Source organism: Gymnoscopelus microlampas (assembly GCF_963454915.1).
Source record: "Gymnoscopelus microlampas genome assembly, chromosome: 8".
In the NCBI taxonomy this organism is placed as follows: Eukaryota; Metazoa; Chordata; class Actinopteri; order Myctophiformes; family Myctophidae; genus Gymnoscopelus; species Gymnoscopelus microlampas.
Window position 1 is genome coordinate 13,179,627 of NC_139945.1, and position 18,716 is coordinate 13,198,342.

Below are 18,716 nucleotides of genomic sequence, written 5' to 3' on the forward strand. Positions count from 1 at the left end.
CAGCTGTGCCATATTTGGTCTAATCAGGTGCGGACTGCAGTGCGGAGTGATTTATTAATGTGATTAGGCCAGTGCTATCATGCTGTTTTGAAGCACGCCTAGATAGCTATTTCAACCAATCAGATTGCTTGGTCGGAACTACCTGTTGTATAATACAAGTTGGAACGCATGCCCCACATGGTTATGCAATACCCATTGTACCTATTGTCAGAGTACCCATGACAGGAACAGGCCTGTCTGTGTGCATCTTATGCCCATATATGGAGATTTCTGTATCTGTCTGTCTGGCTGTGTCCTGTTTATGCCCATATACTGTGGATATCTCTGTATCTGGCTGTATTTGTCCCTTTTTTAAGTGGTAAGTCGGTAGGATCAGTGGATCTACAAAATATGGAAATCCCCATTTATAGAGAACCCTGACGTCATCAATATAATGTCATAGTGCTTGCATCACTGGCTTAGACTCCATATTTGGGCATGCCCGGGACAGAACCCCACTATGGGCAGAGACACAGACAGACAGACAGACAGACGGGTACAACGGGTACTCTGACACGGGTATAACTGGATATTGGGTATTGAGTGGGGCATGCATATCCAACTTGCGTAGGCCGGCACCTGTCTAGTGGTTAAATTTACCTCCAAATATGGACTCCTGGCACCATATTTGGGCCAAGACTGATCGGTGGTACAGTGGATCTGAGATGAATTAAAAAAAAGCTTCTTTTTTCAGTAACTTGATTTCCTCTGCCTGCTGGTAAATCTTGCAAAGCCTCTACACACACTTTTCCCTGGCAGAGATAAAGACACATGACATACAAGAACTTGGCACTGCAATGCATTTGCAGTACCATGGTAGACGTTCCATTGGCTACATTTGATGCCAGGCAAGACGTGGCTTTATTTAACACTGCCCGCTGTGCAGTTTACAGTCATACAGGACCTGTAATTGCGAATACACTTTTTCTTTGTAACACTGCTGCTTTGCAATTCTGGTTTTGGAGGTTGAGGCTAACGTGGACTTGTTGTGTTGTAGTGTTTTGGTTGTTGGTGTTTTCATTTATTCTGCACCTGGATTTTGTAGTGAATAGTGCACCTCATGGAGGGGTATACCACTGCTCGGCTCCCCCATTAGGTGCAACGCTATTAAAAAAAAAAAAAGTTTCACTATTGCATCGCATTCCATGGGCATCCTTGCTGTCCTGAAGCGCTTTCCTGCATACGTGCGCTTTGGGATATCTCCAGCGGTTTCCACATTTCTATTGGCCTTTGCATGCCCTGGTGAGGAATTGATATTTCAAACTCCCACTCCACAGCAAACATCCATTGCTGTTAATCCACAATACCCACAGGGTGGGCAGTATTGACCATTTAAGCCATATATACTTCAGCCTAGAGCAAATAGCAAAAATAGCGTGCTCCTTCTTCCCTCTCCCTGTTATCGCTTGCATGGCCTGTTGTTCATGGTTGGCGATGCTTAACAGAGTCTTGAGGCTTCAGGGATGGGCTGGAGAGGGTCTGCCTCAGTCTGCAGCTAACTGCTCAAAGATAACATGCTGTATCACATCAATGCTGAAAGCCGCAGCAACTGTAGATGGTAGATGGGGTCTGAGTTTTTCCCTCCTGTAACTTCATCTTTGCCGAGCGCCCTCTGTTCTTCAGGTACTCTCTTGAGAATTCCCTCCACAAATACTGTAGTGGAGGGCTCCTTGGCATCTGTAAAGACTATAGTCGGTTGTTCCTCTGACACAACTTAATTGGATGTAGTTGTGCTCTAAGCTTTTTTTTTTCTTTTTCACTTTTATAATTGTACAACCATGACTAACTTCAATAACACTGTAGCTCAAGCAGTTAGTAGTGTACTGAGATCTTTGTGTGTTGCGAGGACCCGGTTTGAATTAGACCTCCTGGTGTCATGTCCTCACGTGTCTCCCCTTCCCGCCCTCTCTCCACTCTCCTATCCTAATAAAACTAAGAACTAAATTGGAATGGGTTAAAAAAAAAATAGTCAGAAAGGCAGCATTTGAGGATATCAGGGAGCTAATCAGCACATAGCCATCTCTTATTGTTTGCTCTCATCTTACTTTTTAAAAATATATTATTTGTTATATTTCTTTTTTTATATCTATCATATCTGTTCCATGTTGTTCGTCCTTAAAAAAAAGTGTTGCTACTCAAATAAAACCTATATTATATATTTTTTAAAGCAGTAAAAGAAAAACTAATTAATACTACTTGAAGAGCAACAGACATTGTGTTTCTTTTGGTTTATTTTAGTTTTTCCTTTAAGTTCATCCCCTTCTTCCTCTTCATCACTCCTTTCCCTACCAGGTTAATGTACAGTATATCCAAATAAGTCAGGCTACCATTCCTAACCACTTGAACCCCAGCATGCCTATTCTGGGGGGAACAAAAACAGCAGAGTGGATTTGGTGCAGATGGAGAAAAGCGGTCCAAGTACAGTTGTAATTGAGGTCAGTTTTACAAATCAGCAATCTTACTTATCCAGTGTCTTTGTGTTTTGGATGTTAAACAATGAGGGGTCAAACTGCTGCCCTCTAAATGGTGAATCTTCAGCATCCCAGCCCATTTGCAGCATCTTGTGCACCTCCATTTCCTGGCTTGTTAGCGGCTTGCCCTGTAGCTTCTGCTTGTTGTCAGATTTAGGTTTGTCCATAGTGGCAAGCTCCTCTTCATCAATGACTGGGGGGCGCTCACAATTAATCTTGCTGATGTCAATCTCCGGTTCTCCTTTCAGTAGTGCTTTCCACCAGATCTCTCCACACTTACTGAGTGATAGAACAACGCAGCGTCCAGGTTCAAGGTTCCACAGTGAGTCTTCGGCGTTAATCTTTTCCGTAAACTCTCCCTCCATCATTACCCTCTCTTCTGCTCCATCCCTCACGCAGACACGTACACTGCCGGTCTGGATGCTAACCACCACCTGTCTGCCCCTGACAATCGTTTCAGGGACATTTACGCGTACTTCCATATCTGCAGAGTCTTGAGACCAGCAGTAGGTGTCCCTCACAGCCCCATTATAACTTTCTGGGTTAGACTGAAATTGCATCTGCTCATCCAATTCTGCTGAGCTGGTGCTGGCTGCAGTTGCCTGGTCTCCCTGTTGTGATGGCTGGGCAGGACCGCTGCTCGACACCGTGGAGGACTCCATGGCGGTCTGGGCATCCGTAGCATTCTGTTCCAATGTCTCCTTCTGCTGCTGTGCACACTCAAGCTCTTGAGCTGCTGGAGGAGGAACAGCTTTGCTTTCCTTTTTTTTCATCCGTTGTTTACTTCTGTCCTTCTCCGCAATCTGTTCAAATTTCTTGAATTTCTTGAGGGCCATCTTCTCTGCCGCACCATTGGGACTTGAAGTCCGGTAGAAGTCTGTCTTGCGATACAGAAACCCAAAATAGATCTGTAGAAAATCCTGTACATTTCCAACATTCTGCAAGATGCCGAACAAAGCGTTGTCGTACATGTCTGTCTTTTCCAGGGGCGGCGCCATTGCAAGTTAGCACTGTAAACGATATTTCAAAAAGAAATGATTGTTTATGACTAATAGGATTTGCAGAAGTAATAATACCTTTGCTGAATAGAGCTCCGAACTGTTTACAAATCAGTAGTTTGAACAGAGTGACAACAATCTAACCACTTCACAGTTTAAGTACCAGTCAGGCTGCCTACAAGGCGTGACATAGCCTCTCAGCCAAAGCCATATATGGTTATAACGGTAACCAGTGTACCATCTGTTTGTCTGTGTCACTTGTATGACCATCATATGGAGATCTATGTATGTGTCGATCCCTGTCCCTTTTATCCTACTATAATGTGGAAAATCTCTGTCTCTGCAGTTCACGTATCAGATACGTGAACTGCAGACGTATCTCGCTTTTCGAGATATCTCGGAACGCGTCGTCGAACACCAGAGGGATTGCCGTGTCCGGCCTTGAGTCGGTTGGATTGCCAGTTGTCCAGAAACACAGATCCCACTGATAGGCCCATAGGCATACTGTATTATAGAGATCGAGTTCTCCAGAAACTCCGATCCAACCGCTATACCTATATATGGCCCAACCGACTTCGAACTAGGTGCGCGCATCACAGAGAACCCGAGGGAGTGATGCGCCTTATGGGAAGTCGGTCGGATCAGCTAATCTCCAAAAATATCTATAAAACCCAAATCCCCATGTATAGAGTAACTGACCATCAATATGACGTCGTAGTACTGAAGTCATAGGCTGACCTTGACTCCATATTTGGGAATGCCTGACACGGAACTCCATATAAGGGACACACATACGCAGATACTTCGCGCTACTGTAGGGAGGAAGATGAAAATGTTGGAATCAAAGTTTTGAATCAGCAGTTGAAGGTGTTAAATTAGTAAAGAATGAGCAACTGCATGGCATATTTACATGCCGAAAATGTATACATTCTTTACAAACAAGCTGCCACAGATGAGTGTCTATTCTAGGCTCTCTTCCCTATCTGTGAGCTCCCGAAGCCAGCCACAGCTGTGGCTTTAATCCCAGACACTTTGTTCTTCTGCTGATTTACAGTATGTCCGTGTCACTGCTGCTTGCCTGGTTTCTCCTCTCTTCCGCACACACAAGATGTGACTGTCACTGTAGTTCTGCAGTAAGTTTGCATTTCCCCCAATTTTGTAATGTTTCAATAACCTACAGTATGGAGGTTATGAAACAAGATGAGAGAACCAAGAAACGCAAGTGAACCGCTGCCACCGGTCAGCTCGTCAAACCCATAATAAGAACGTGAAATCACGCCTCACCGATGAAAACATATTAATAGGGGCGAGACTATTAAAACAACTGCCTACGTAATCGGACCAAAGGTACAGAGAAAGCAAATATCCTGTCAAGAAAAGGAGCAGATTTAGCTCCAAAAATATAGCAGCAAGCAACAGAAAATGTAACAAATATTATTGTTCCCTATCACATGTAACAACTGTAGGCTATATCAGTTAACATAAAAAGGTTTAAAAGCTGGGAGATTGTCCTCAGTCACTATTGAGAAAAGCGTATAGGCTGACTTGAGTCTAAAAAGCCCCCAATTAGAATCGTTTCGCAAACGTTTCGAAAACGTTTTTTTTTTTGTTTATTTTTAATAAATGTCTTATTTTAATCAATGTTAAGTACATGTATGTGGACAGCCATTCTACGATAAACACATTCGCACACGTATGGCGGAGGAAACCATGCAAGGCAAGGCACCAACCTGCTCATCAGGAGCAGTCAGGGGTTCAATCTCTTGCTCAATGTTTATGGGTCCCCCACAGATTCTAGGATCACCCCTGGTTGATGTCCTCTAATACTTGGATTCTTTATTATGACATTACCTGTTATATACAATTTAAAGTTTAGCCAGATGGTGGTGCTAGAGTGAAGGCAGTGAAACCACCTAAATCAATAAGGTATAGCTTATATATTAAATACTATAGATTAGATAATACATGATAATCGTGTCCAGGTGTAATCAGTTTCACGTGGACACATCAGCCATAGTGAGCTGTAGTATTAATTCATCTTTGACTGTGCAGACACAATCATAATAGCCTATGTAAAATTCACAAATCATTAGGCTTCCAATTCAAATCACTTTTTGACAACGTATAGTATTGCATGGCTTCTTTCTGACTAGGCATTACAGTGACTGGTCCTTGCATGACTTTGTGATGACATGGGAAACCAGCCCTGTCCACTTCTGCAGTACATACACTTTGCCTTAAATGTACACTGTGGGGCAGCAGTGTTTCAAAAACTGTTTGGTCAATTAATTGGTCTATGAACGCAAATAGATGTATTTTTGGTCGAGACTGTTTTCTATCATTTCAAGATTTCCTTTTACAGTATATACTGGAGAAAATAAATAGAAATTAAATATACTACTACTAATAATAATAATTGTTATTATTATTTTTATTATTATTTAAAGATAAAGAAAAGAAAAGTGAGAAAAACAAGGAAACAGGCCCATTATCCATGTTTTAGTTTTAAACCTAAAATGAAAATAGAGAAAACGGGCCCATTGTCCATGTTTTAGTTTTAATCCTAAAATGAAAATAGAGAAAACGGGCCCATTATCCATGTTTTAGTTTTAAACCTAAAATGAAAATAGAGAAAACATCCCATTGTCCATGTTTTAGTTTTAAACCTAAAATGAAAATAGAGAAAACGTCCCATTGTCCATGTTTTAGTTTTAAACCTAAAATGAAAATAGAGAAAACATCCCATTATCCATGTTTTAGTTTTAAACCTAAAATGAAAATAGAGAAAACGTCCCATTGTCCATGTTTTAGTTTTAAACCTAAAATGAAAATAGAGAAAACGGGCCCATTGTCCATGTTTTAGTTTTAAACCAACCTAAGATGAAAACAGAGAAAACAGGCCCATTGTCCATGTTTTAGTTTTAAACCAACCTAAGATGAAAATAGAAAAACGGGCCCATTGTCCATGTTTTAGTTTTAAACCAACCTAAGATGAAAACAGAGAAAACAGGCCCATTGTCCATGTTTTAGTTTTAAACCAACCTAAGATGAAAATAGAAAAACGGGCCCATTGTCCATGTTTTAGTTTTAATCCTAAAATGAAAATAGAGAAAACGGAGGGTCTGCTAAAAACTAAAAAAATAATACTGTGACACAATTTAGTTTACAGACATCCTCAAGGTTAGTGTTATTCAACTAGATTGAAAAAAGTTAATATATGTAAGACAGTCCCATACAAAAGTATAAATTATGCACATTTCTGATTCATTTTTATTAACAATAAATTATTCCTTACAAAATGAAATGACACAATTATTCAGAAATTATTAGCTTGTCACTTTGAACATCGAAGGCTTAAAATGTACACATTTACACATATTCATACACACAGGTTTCACTGGCATGCTTTTTCATTGTGCTGTCCAATTCCAGTGTGCTGGTACATTTTGTGCACATGCAACAGGTGTGTGGCATGTTTGTGTGTTGAACTGGTTGCACGGGATTTGTCCCAGCTGTGTGTGTGTGTGTGTGTGTGTGTGTGTGTGTGTGTGTGTGTGTGTGTGTGTGTGTGTGTGTGTGTGCGTGCGTGTGTGTCTGCGCGCGTGTGTGTATGTGCGCGTGCGTGTGTGTGTGCGCGCGTGTGCGTGTGCTTGTGTTGTGTATCAAAGTTGGCGTGGGATCCGGCCCCAAAAGCCATGTTCATCATTCCCATTTCAGTTACACAACCTTGACCGTTGCATTACTTGTTACTAAATAAAGATTTGTGATACATTCACCGTCTAATTTCCATTCAATACCAGTATTTTTTTTACCTCTGAGTATGGCTTTACACAAGGAGATTTACACGTCATTTCTCAAAGGGATTTGATTCTCAAGTAAAGCGCGTCAGTTTTTTTCAGATACAATACACCCATGCAATTGAGGCGTGGTTACAGTACATTCACATGCTAATCTCCTCAAGAACCTTCATGGTTCTCTTCGGTTCCGTCATGCATAGCTCCTTGCCTAATTGAGCTTCGTTCTACTTTTCATGACACAGACCACACTGGCCCACATACAGTAAGACGATTTCAATGGAAGTTCATTTAACATTAAGGATGCATGTTTTGAGGAGTCAAGAATTCTTCAAGTTCTTTTTCCGTTGACTGTAATTCCAAGATGCCCGAGATTCCAGTCTCTGGCACTCGAAGAAAAGCGAACAGAGTGATGTCACTGCACAATGAGAGCTTGGTTCGTTGTAATCCCAGGGCTGGAGTCGTGCAATCATTCATTTTTGCCCTTAACGAATACGGCCCTTATTTATCACGTCGTTCTCCTTCAGTGTTTCACTCCACATCCTCCACTTGATCTGCCAAAAGTGCCAGAGAACTGGAGGTCTTTGGGTTGCGGCTGGCCCCCCTGTAGCCCATCCTGGCCCCAGTTCGGAGCACCCCCGCCCTGGGCCAGGTGGATCCTCTGAACCTCCCTCAGTTTTGAGCCCGACTTCCTTGTTCTGTATCATCTCTACTACTCGGGTGGGGAACCAGCCCCTCTCCCCATCGTGGAGCCTCTCACCCATCATCCAGCCTGGAGGGAGATAAGAAGAGAAGGAATCTCTTTAGCAACATGGAGATGGAGAAGTGGACATCATAGGACACCAACACACATGTATAATATTTGAATAATGAACAGTGAATCCAAATCATATCATAGATGGTTTGATTTCAAAACATCATTGCAGTCATTTTTGTCAAAGTAAATGTTCTGTCGAGTTTCAGTTTGTAGACAGTATTTAGTAATACTTTTTTTAATCAAATCGTATTTAATCGTATGGTATGACTTTTCTTTAATGATATATAGTATGAGGTTTTTAATGACCTGTTTAATTTATAAAATATATATATTTTTTTGTAGGCCTATGTATAAACCAGTATCAGTATAGCATGATGCTTTTTACAACAGTATATCATTATTTTCTTTGACATACAGTAGTTTAGTATGACTGTATGCAGTTGGAATGAGGGTCTGTCTGCCTGTGTCCCTTTTATGCCCATACATACATGTGTGATCTCTCTCTCTGTCAACAACGTGGGGTATAAGTGCTTTTTAGAGAATAGAGAATACAGTGTTTACCCACCGTCATCTGTTTTCTCCAGGATATTCAGAATGTCAGCCATTTCAATTGAAAGTTCATCTGGTTCCTGAGATGAGTATGACTGAATGCACTGTACCTGGGGAGAGTCTGATAAATACCACACAATTAGCATTCAGAAGAGCAAGGCACTTCTATCTGCAGATACAGTACTGTACATGCAATGGATGACTGCAGGGACGTGCACAGATAGACTCTAGGTGGCGCTAGAGCACCTGCCCTTTGCCCTCTTGACCAGAAGTGCCCTTTTGAAAAAAAGGAAAAAAAACGTTTTTTTTTTTCTCCCAGTTTACAGCAGGGGTCTTCAACAGGGGGTCCGGGACCCCTAGGGGGTCCTCAGAGTTACTACAGGGGGTCCGCCAAATCTTTACAGTAAATATATTTCGATGCCAATACTTTTGTACTTTTTTTCAAGTAAAAGTTTGAATACAGACCTTACTTGTGACAGAGTATTTTTTTATATTGTGGCATTGCTACTTTTACTGAACCACTTAAACTCCAGCATCAGATCGACAAGCTCGGAAATCAGATCGACAAGCTCACAACCGTCGATCGGTTATCTTCAGCGAGGATGGAGCCCTGAGGGACGGCGCTCAACCATGATGGTCTACGTGGTTAAGTCAAAAATTGTGAGTACTTCTTCCACCACTGATTGTGGAGTGGACTGTCCACTGTAATGTGTGGTGACCTGTGTGTCTCACCTGGTTGATGGGCGCTGGTCGACATAAAACGTGTGCGCCGGTGGGAGTGAGGGCACAAATCCACCGCAGCTTTTCACTCCTGTCAATACCAGACGTTTGGGATTGATCAATACTAGCCAGTTATTGGGTTGTTTCTATACAGGGTGCCAAACGTCCTTGAAATACGGAATCGTGCCCTTTAACCCATTCAATCCGGGGACGCATCTCTGTCATTTTAGATTTCTTCGGCTATTCAAAAATAGCAGATCTACCAGCTCATAGCGCTGCACTGAGTGACACGCTATGAGCTTGTACATCTGCTATTTTAGAAAAATCGTGAACATTTTTGCGAATCTCTGAATACATCTTTTTTAAAGCGACTCAAATCTTTGCTTCTGGGGGGTCCCTGGAACAAAATATGTAATGTTCGCTTTAAAGATTTGCACAAATTTTCACGATAAAAAAAATAAATAGCAGATCTACAAGCTCATAGCGCGGCACTCGCTATGAGCTTGTAGATCTGTAGATTAAAATTACAGAGATGCGTCCCGGATTGAATGGGTTATGTGGAAACTAAAAGACGTGTCCACACTTTGTTCCTTATTTTTTGGGAATCAATCATGAACAAAACAGAATTTACGAGGGTGGAAGTAAAATGAATTAAAAAAAACAGCGTTTGGAGCATGATCCAGTGCGCAATTCTATTTATCAATCAATGACACACATCTTACAAGTTCAAACAGCTCATACTGTACATATACTAAAATACAGGTTGTAACTGATCTACAAGCGCACAACGCGACACGTTGTGAGCTTGTAGATGTTCCCCCAGAATATGGATGCAGGGGTTCAAGTGCTTAATATGATATACAAACACTAAACATAAAACGTATACAGTAAGATTTCATCTTTTTCTGGGTGTCCCTTATTTTTCTTGGAAATAAGCAGTGGTGTAAAGTAACTAAGTACATGTACTTAAGTACTGTACTTAACTTAAGTAAAACTTTTTGAGGTATTTTTACTTTACTGGAGTATTTCCAATTTTCAGTACTTTTACCTCTACTCCATTACATTGAGTAGGCAAATATTGTACTTTTACTCCACTACAATTATTTGAAAACTTTAGTAACTAGTTACTTTGCAGATATAAATTATTTTATCATAAAACATTAGATTGTAGATCTGCTATTTTCAAATATTTTTGTACTTTTACTGTTGGTACATTAAGTATATTTTGATGCCAATACTTTTGTACTTTTACTCAAGTAACATTTTGAACACAGGCCCTTTACTTGAAACAGAGTATTTTTTATATTGTGGCATTGTTACTTTTACTTAAGTAAAATATCTGAGTACTTCTTCCACCACTGGAAATAAGGGATGCCAACTACCTGAATTTCAGGTAGTTGTCAACCCTAGTTGTTGGCCAGACTGAGGTTTGCCGTGTCGATCCAGATACTCACATGCTGATGGTCTTCAGCATGTAGCTGACTTGACGTTCTTCCTGGTTCTCCAGGAGCTTCAGATTGAAGACGTTTGCCAGCTGCTGGCCCTGGTCCTCCATGTCTTCAGTCCTCAACATGGCCCGTGTGCACCAGTCAAGAACCTGGAACTTCTCCCCGCTATTAAAGGTAGGGCGACAGATAAGCGACAGCATCTGATATTTAAATACTACTCCATGTCTAAACAAAGAATATCACTTTCCTTTTGCATAATGGGAATGACTTAAAGGCAGGGTACTGTAAGTGATAGTTTTTGGTTACAAAACGTTTTTTTTTGCAAAAAAGGACTAAATAGTCTGATAGTACTCATTGCTAGTGTTTGTTCAATTAGTCTCCCCGTCTCTCCACCTCTTTAATAAACAGAAAATACATTTTAAGGTGGGTTGCCAATCATCAGCCAATCAGGAAAGAGTACCCATTTATCCGCTTACATTTTATTGTATTATTTATTTCCTGTGCAAGATATCTCTCCTGATTGGATAAAATAAGTATCCCGACCTGAAAATGCATTTTCTGCTTACTAAAGAACTGGAGAGACAGGGAGACTCTACCTTTAAAATGAGAGGTTTAGAACATGTGACCATACAGGTAGCAGAGTGGAATTGCATAGTGATGACATCAGGAGTGGAGGAAGCTTCTAAATGTACACTGTATTGCCAGTATTTGGAGTACAATATTGGCCCATAAATGAACATTGTAAATGTCTAGCACTCAAAGCCAGATACAGGTGCAATGCTCTGGAAGCCTCTCTACTGTGAAAGGTTATATTAAATGTATATTGATTGATTGATATAAGTATCCTTGCACTATATTTATTTTATTTATTTACATATTTATTTTATACAGAGTTTACGAGGGCAGACAGAATGTTGGGGCGGGGCAGATTTAGCTGTTACACCTTTTTAAAAACATTTATAAAGCAAATTTACTGTTTATAACCCTAACCAAAATTACAACAGTTTTCCTCATTATTTAAATATGTAGCATTTAGAATTATAAAAGAAAAAGAAAAACCGGCCACATTAACGTCTCCTCTTTGCAAATGAATTGGTGACACATTTGGTGAACATGCCAACCTGGAGATGCGCTTAGTGATGAGTAGCAAGTTGTTGAACAGGAACAGGTAGACTGGTTGGTAGAGCTTGCGGCTACGCATGGTTCGAGTGCTCTTGGGTCCATTCATCTGCTGCACCTCACCCTTCTTCAACAGCCAGCGGGAGTGAGAGATGATAGCCACAGACTGCGATGGTTAACAGACGACACAAGTTCAGTGTTAAAATAAAAGGTTTGCTTTAGGATCATTTAATGTTCACAGATACGTTCACAGATTCATGTACTATATTATTCAGTGCATATTGTATATACAGTATACAATCACAGATATCCATGGATATTTGGGCAATTGTGTTACAACAAGGCCTGTGCAAAGTTGTAGTTAGTTTTTCTACTTTACACTTGTAAGAGTCTTTTTTGAGCGGGTGAATATACTGAAACCATATACTGCATATCGAGCCCGCTGTTTAACGGTTACATCTCAAACTACTTATTGAGATAAGATGACCCAGTATCTCCCTCAGAGACCTCAGAGGCAGAGGAACGTCCTGGGTGGATAAAAAACGTTTTATCTGCATTAGAAGTTATACTTTAAGTAGTTATAGTTGCAGGCGAGATCCACTTTGTTCCTATACGATTGTGACCGTATGAAATGTGATGTGACTTTGAATACCTTGGACTTAAATTCGAGTGTTTTGTCGATTGTGATGAGCTCCTCTGTGCGACTCATCTTCCTCACCCCCTCGTTACACTCATACACAATCTGTTGTGGACAGAAATTCACACCATTAGGAAAGATGAATCATACATATTTATTCAAAAGAAAAAAGAAAAGAGGAAAACAATGGCCGGGTTATTGTGCGGGTGAAATAAGTTCCCCCTCTACCTCTCCCTTCCACCCCTCTCCCTCTTTTCCTCAATGTTGTCGGGGATATCCATATATGAGCATGTGACGTCATTCACAACCGAAACCGTTGCCTAACAATGGCGATGTGGGATGTCAGGCATCTCCGTATTTCGGCATAATCCGCCTACCTACCATATTTTGCCATAATCTGGCCAATTTGAGCTTGACAATTTGTACTGACGTCAACCTTTGCCTAGCATTCTGCGCCCACAGACTCTGCAGCAACCCCTTATGTACTAGCCTGGGGTATATGGCAAAACCTTTTATGCTACTGTATGTACTATTTAGTTACTATTTCCTGCATGTTTTCATACAGTATGCACCAATTAAAAAACAATTAAAACGTCATGCCTGGGGTGAATGTGACATGCTTGAATGAGCTTATTACCGGGATTCTCATTCCACAGAGTGCACAAATAGGCGTGACACACTACCACAGTATGAACACTTCCTCCATTTTGAACCCGACCATGGCCCTTCCCCTTAATGGCTATTTACCTTCTCCAATAGCTTATGTGCTTTGATTGCGTTGAGCTCCCTCTCAGAGTTCACCTCTGCCTTTTTCAGGATGTTCTGTACAAAGAAAACACAATTTTTTAAACAACCACTTTAACCTGGAGTCCCTTCTTTGAGCATTATAGGTGAACATTTTCCAAATACAAATATTTACTTAAAGGGGGGGTAAATAATTGTATTTTATTTTTTAATAAGTGTTAAATATCTGAAAGTACAAAGAGGCAGTAACTTACTGTGAGTTAATAGCACGTTCACAGGTTCACGTGTGCCACACATGTTAACATGATATGAACTGCCTCTTTGTGGACTTCTGATGGGATGAAATATCCCAACCTGAACATGTATTTTCTGTTTACTAAGGGCTGTACAGACAGGGACACAGACCCCTATTACTGAACAAACACTCCGTAGTGGTTGCTATCAGAATATAGAGCTATTTAACTTATTGAAGAAAAAGAAAACATATCACTTTAACCCCCTTTAAGTAGTTACTTTCCACCACTGATAAGATTATTGTACTGTTCTGGGTGTTCCTGCCATTCCTTAGCCACTCGGCTACTGCCTCCTGTCATATTTGTGAAATTATCCATGCATCATATTATGATGCCTCAGTCAGTACTCACCTGTACGAGTAGCTTGAGCCTGGTGATCCTCTGGAAGGGGAGGATGAGGAAGGAGGTGAAGGACAGACCCCGGACTCGAGGCTGGTTCTCCAGCGCAGCCATGGCCTCACGAAATGCCTGGTTTCCCTGTCTGGACAAAATACAGGAATGATCAGTGGAGATGCTCGGTTTAACAAGACCTGTGACAGCAGACACAATATTTCTCAGGTATTTCTACTCTTTTATGAAGTTTAGGGTAGATTTGAGGGAGTACTGTATGTCTATGTTCGTTCCAAAACCGATCCCAAGATGGCTGGTGCTGTAACATGGTTGGCACATTAAGACAATGGGAACCCCATAGCAACCAGAAAAGATACAATATTGTATTATTTTGTTGCCTGCTATTATCATCCTTTCATTGTATTGTAATCTTTATGACTTGCTGTTCTTGCTTTCTCTGTACCTGCTGCTGCTGCTGCTGCTGTTGTTGTGCTGTGTTGACCAATCTCCCCAATCTATCTATCAATAAAGGCCATCTTACTGTATATTCACAACACTGATGCCCTACTAGTCTGTTCAAATAACCATATTAGTAAAAAAAAAAACACTCACAAATCCCTACAACCACTGCTTTGCAATGTATTTGTATAACCACAAGGGGGACACCTCCTCCAAATAGGCAAGAGCCACCATGTAGTAGTTTATCATGAGAGTACTCCCTCCAAGTTTCACAATGGGTCTGTAATGTTGCTTGGGAGAGAGAGAGAGAGAGAGAGAGAGAGAGAGAGAGAGAGAGAGAGAGAGAGAGAGAGAGAGAGAGAGAGAGAGAGAGAGAGAGAGAGAGAGAGAGAGAGAGAGAGAGAGAGAGAGAGAGAGAGAGAGAGAGAGAGAGAGAGAGAGAGGGAGAGGGAGAGGGAGAGGGAGAGAGAGAGAGAGAGAGAGAGAGAGAGAGAGAGAGAGAGAGAGAGAGAGAGAGAGAGAGAGAGAGAGAGAGAGAGAGAGAGAGAGAGAGAGGGGTGGGGGGGGGGGGGTTCAATCGCCTTTGCTTTGTGACGTGCAGTCTGTAAATAATCTGCACTGGTATGAGCAGCACTGAAAACCTCTTAAGAATCCCCCCCAGCCTTGGGGTAGAAAAACAAGCACAACAATTCGCCAGCAGCCAGCGAAAGCAGCTGCTTCCGAGACAAACACGACTATAACTACTGTAGTCACTAGGTGTGTGAGCGTGTGCCTCATATTATGCTGAGCTGACATGACTATGTGACAGTGGTGGGAAAAGTACTCACATTCTTCATTTAAGTAAAAGTATCAACACTGAAATGTAGAAATAGCCTACTCTGTTGCAAGTAAAAGTCCGGATTCAAAATTTACTTGAGTAAATGTACAAAAGTATTGGTTTCAAAATGTACTTAAAGTACTAAGGTAAAAGTACTCATTATGCAGAATGTCCCATTTCACAAGTTTAAAAAGAAAAAAATAGCAGATCCACAAGCTCACATCGTGCTCGCATCGCGACGCATTGTGAGCTTGTCGATCGACTATTTTCAAATAGCTGAAATGTATATAGGGCAGAAGTGGTTAACGTATGATTTAAGTAAAAAGTACAATATTTGCCTCTGAGATGTAGTGAAGTAGATGTAAAAAATACCTCAAAATTGTACTTGAGTACAGTACTTAGTTACTTTTCACCACTGATAACTACTGTAGTCACTAGGTATGTGTGTGCCACATTGATATTGCTGAGCTGACATGACTTGACATGACTATGTGACGTGTGACAGAACGTTCTAGGTCAGAATGTGATAGGATATCAGCCAGTTTCAGCCTAGGAGTTTCTGATGACGGTACGCATGGAGGTCATGGAGTTTCCTCTCCTGTGTTGTGGGGATACAAAGCCCTGTAACACCTCACAGCACCTCACATGATCACAGTGGACTGTGGACCTGAAATTATGTTGATTTTATTACATTATGATTTTGTTTTTCTGGCAGTGGTGGAGGCTACTCAGATTTTTTTACAAGTAAAAGTTTAAAAGTAGCATTACCATAATTTGAAAATATTTACAGGTCAAAAGTTTCCTTGAGTAAAATTACCAAAGTATTGGTGTCAAAATGTTCTTTTTTTGTTTTGTTTTTCAAAATGTGTTACACTTTTCTTTAAACAGTCAATCTACAAGCTCACAACATGTCGTATCATGATGTGTTGTGAGCTTGTAGATCAACAATTTTTGAATAGCCAAAGTATAAAATAGGGTTTAATGTATGTTTTGTAATAATTATCTAAATCGGCAAAGTAACTTAATAATTGTAGTGGAGTAAAAGTTACAATATTTGCCTCTGAGTTGTAGTGAAGTAAAGTCGAAAAATTGAAATATTGTGGTAAAGTACAAGTATTTAAAAATTGTACTTAAGTAGGCCTACAGTTGATTGATTGCGATGCGAGAGTGCGGACTAGCCAACACCAACTCGGGACTAAATACAATACTTGAGTATAGACCAATTATTTGTTTACTAACATTGAGACTGGACGCGCAGGTGATTGTTTCACTCAATCAATTCCCAACCTGTTGTTTCGGGGTGCGCTGGTTTCAGCACACCCCAACCCCCTCTTCTGTGTTGGTAGTGAGGCGCGTCCTAGCGAGACCTGACAGAATGGGTTTCATTGCGCGCATACTGGTTGCACGCATACTGGTTCTTATCAGTGTGACGTTGTCTGTTAAGGGGTCTATATGTACATGGTTACTTTCCACCACTGATTTATGGCATTGCCACTTCCAAAGCAGTAATTCATTAGCTAATCACAAGCCTTTGTTTTAAGCCTGATTTATACTTGTCGCATACCAAAAATAGCAAATATACAAGCTCACAATGCGTGGTGGTTGCAGAAGCGCTGTGAGCTTTCAGCTTATTTTAAGCGCGCAACACATCATACGACGCAGAATACATCAAGCCATAGAAAGATGCTGAGAAAAATAGTGGCAGTCTGAATTACCCTTTACACGCAAGCACACATGTGTGCCCACACGCACGTGCACACACACACACACACACACACACACACACACACACACACACACACGCACACAAAAATGTTGTTGCTCACACACGCACAGCCTTACACCCATAGCTGCTTTTTGTCTTATTTCCCAGAGATTACGGGCGGGGTTGCCATTTAGTTTTTCCCTTGCGTCCGTCCCTTAAAGTCCGTGGGAATGTCACTGTGTGTCACTGAGGTATGTGGTAGTGATGACGATGGACGCAGGCTACATTCATCGCCAACCACACCCTGCACACCAGCCATCATAATAAACAGCTAACCTGTTCTGTGCTGAAAATACAGACGGGCTCAAAAAACAAGTGACAAATGAGGGGATGAAAGATCATCGCCACTATGTCACATGTTCTGTCTTTCCCTATTCTGCACTCTCTCTCTCTCTCTGTCTCTCTCTGTCTCTCTCTCTCTCTCTCTCTCTCTCTCTCTCTCTCTCTCTCTCTCTCTCTCTCTCTCTCTCCTCTCTCTGTGTATGGAGAACAAAGAGTTGTCATAAGCATTTAGACAGTTGAAGTAGAGCACAGGGTTGTTATTCAAAGGAAAGTTGTGACATTGTTGCACCAAGTGTATCCAGTGTGCCCAGCACAGGCTTCCCTCTCAGTTGATGGACAGCTACTTTTGGGTTCTGCTGAAAATCCTGTCCTAATGAGCCAAGTAAGTAGGTGAGATTGGCTTATTGTCAGTATCAGCCAAGAAACGAGGATGTCTACAGTACCTCCCTTTACAAGGCGCTAGACCCCCTGTGGAGTGTCACACATACCATCAGCTCCCAGCATGTCTTGGCCACCCAAGCTGTGATACTCATTATGCTGATTAAAACCCCAGAGCCTTGTGATACCAAGGCGAGCACTCTACCGACTGAACTACCCGGGCACTAATGAGCCAAAGCCATACCGGATTTAGAGTCATACAGTGCTTAAACCAAGATCTAACATACAAAGAAGATGGAATCCCCAGGCACGAGACCCTTCATATGATGCTACCAGTGCATGGATAGGCACAGGTCCACATGACAGCAGAAGCATAATGTCAAAAGTATACAAAGAAAACACCAACCACATTGCCAACCACACCCTGTACATCACAGCCAAAATATATAACCAAAATAAACCGTAAACCTGTTCTATGCCGAAAGTAGACTTATAAAAACATTGATGGACGTAAGCTGGTAAAAGTTTGTTATGCTTGAGTTTAGTTTGCAGTGTTGATGAAAACTATAATGCTCTCACGCTCTCTCACCCATTCCTGTGAGTCGTTCATGTCAGGAACACCTGATGAGGCGGAGGCATGTCTAATTGTAATCATAATTACCACATTTGCAGCCATTAGCTGGTAGCAAAAGCAGACACTTACAGTACAAACATAATTCTGACAATGAATTAACAGTCAGGCTTTGTGATAATTTATAGAGAAATTAGTTCAGATTTAGGCCTATTTGCGGATATTACTATTCGCGGTGACTCATCCACGCACATTGAAATGTTGCAATGCTTTAGGCTATTTTTGTACTATTATTTGTCGTACTTGATGTGTCTAAAGAACAAGGCATTTGTATATTCAGAGAACGTTTTACCTTTCAGTGGTCGCAATCGATTTTTTGTTCTGCATTTGTAGGTTCATGGATTCATGTAATTGCCACATTGTGGGTAACACAGTTACATAGTTTATTCGTAAAACTACAGTTCTAGGAATAAACAGGAATGTACATATATTTTATTTGCCTTCTAGATATCTTCATGGGCATGTAACGCACATGAATTCGCCCG

The 18,716-nt window shown here is 41.1% G+C and overlaps 3 protein-coding genes across 3 annotated transcripts in view; 1 reads left to right on the forward strand and 2 right to left on the reverse strand.

The window, feature by feature from the left end:
- LOC311049831 (galectin-4-like) overlaps window positions 1-18,716 on the forward strand; it is a 459,606-nt gene that overhangs the window by 409,975 nt on the left and 30,915 nt on the right. The window lies entirely within an intron of this gene.
- On the reverse strand, window positions 2,498-3,508 carry LOC311050478 (nudC domain-containing protein 3-like; the record flags this gene model as incomplete). Its single annotated transcript, XM_084064562.1, has 1 exon — window positions 2,498-3,508. One exon carries the CDS (start codon window positions 3,506-3,508, stop codon window positions 2,498-2,500), a length of 1,011 nt encoding a protein of 336 aa, XP_083920688.1.
- ngef (neuronal guanine nucleotide exchange factor) overlaps window positions 6,778-18,716 on the reverse strand; it is a 36,120-nt gene continuing 24,181 nt past the window's right edge. The window contains 11 exon segments of the mRNA XM_084065450.1: window positions 6,778-7,932; window positions 7,934-7,988; window positions 7,990-8,074; window positions 8,625-8,729; window positions 9,341-9,382; window positions 9,385-9,419; window positions 10,783-10,941; window positions 11,898-12,061; window positions 12,548-12,637; window positions 13,280-13,354; window positions 13,921-14,050. Coding sequence (XP_083921576.1) covers window positions 7,834-7,932; window positions 7,934-7,988; window positions 7,990-8,074; window positions 8,625-8,729; window positions 9,341-9,382; window positions 9,385-9,419; window positions 10,783-10,941; window positions 11,898-12,061; window positions 12,548-12,637; window positions 13,280-13,354; window positions 13,921-14,050 — 1,039 coding nt within the window. The 3' untranslated portion in view covers window positions 6,778-7,833.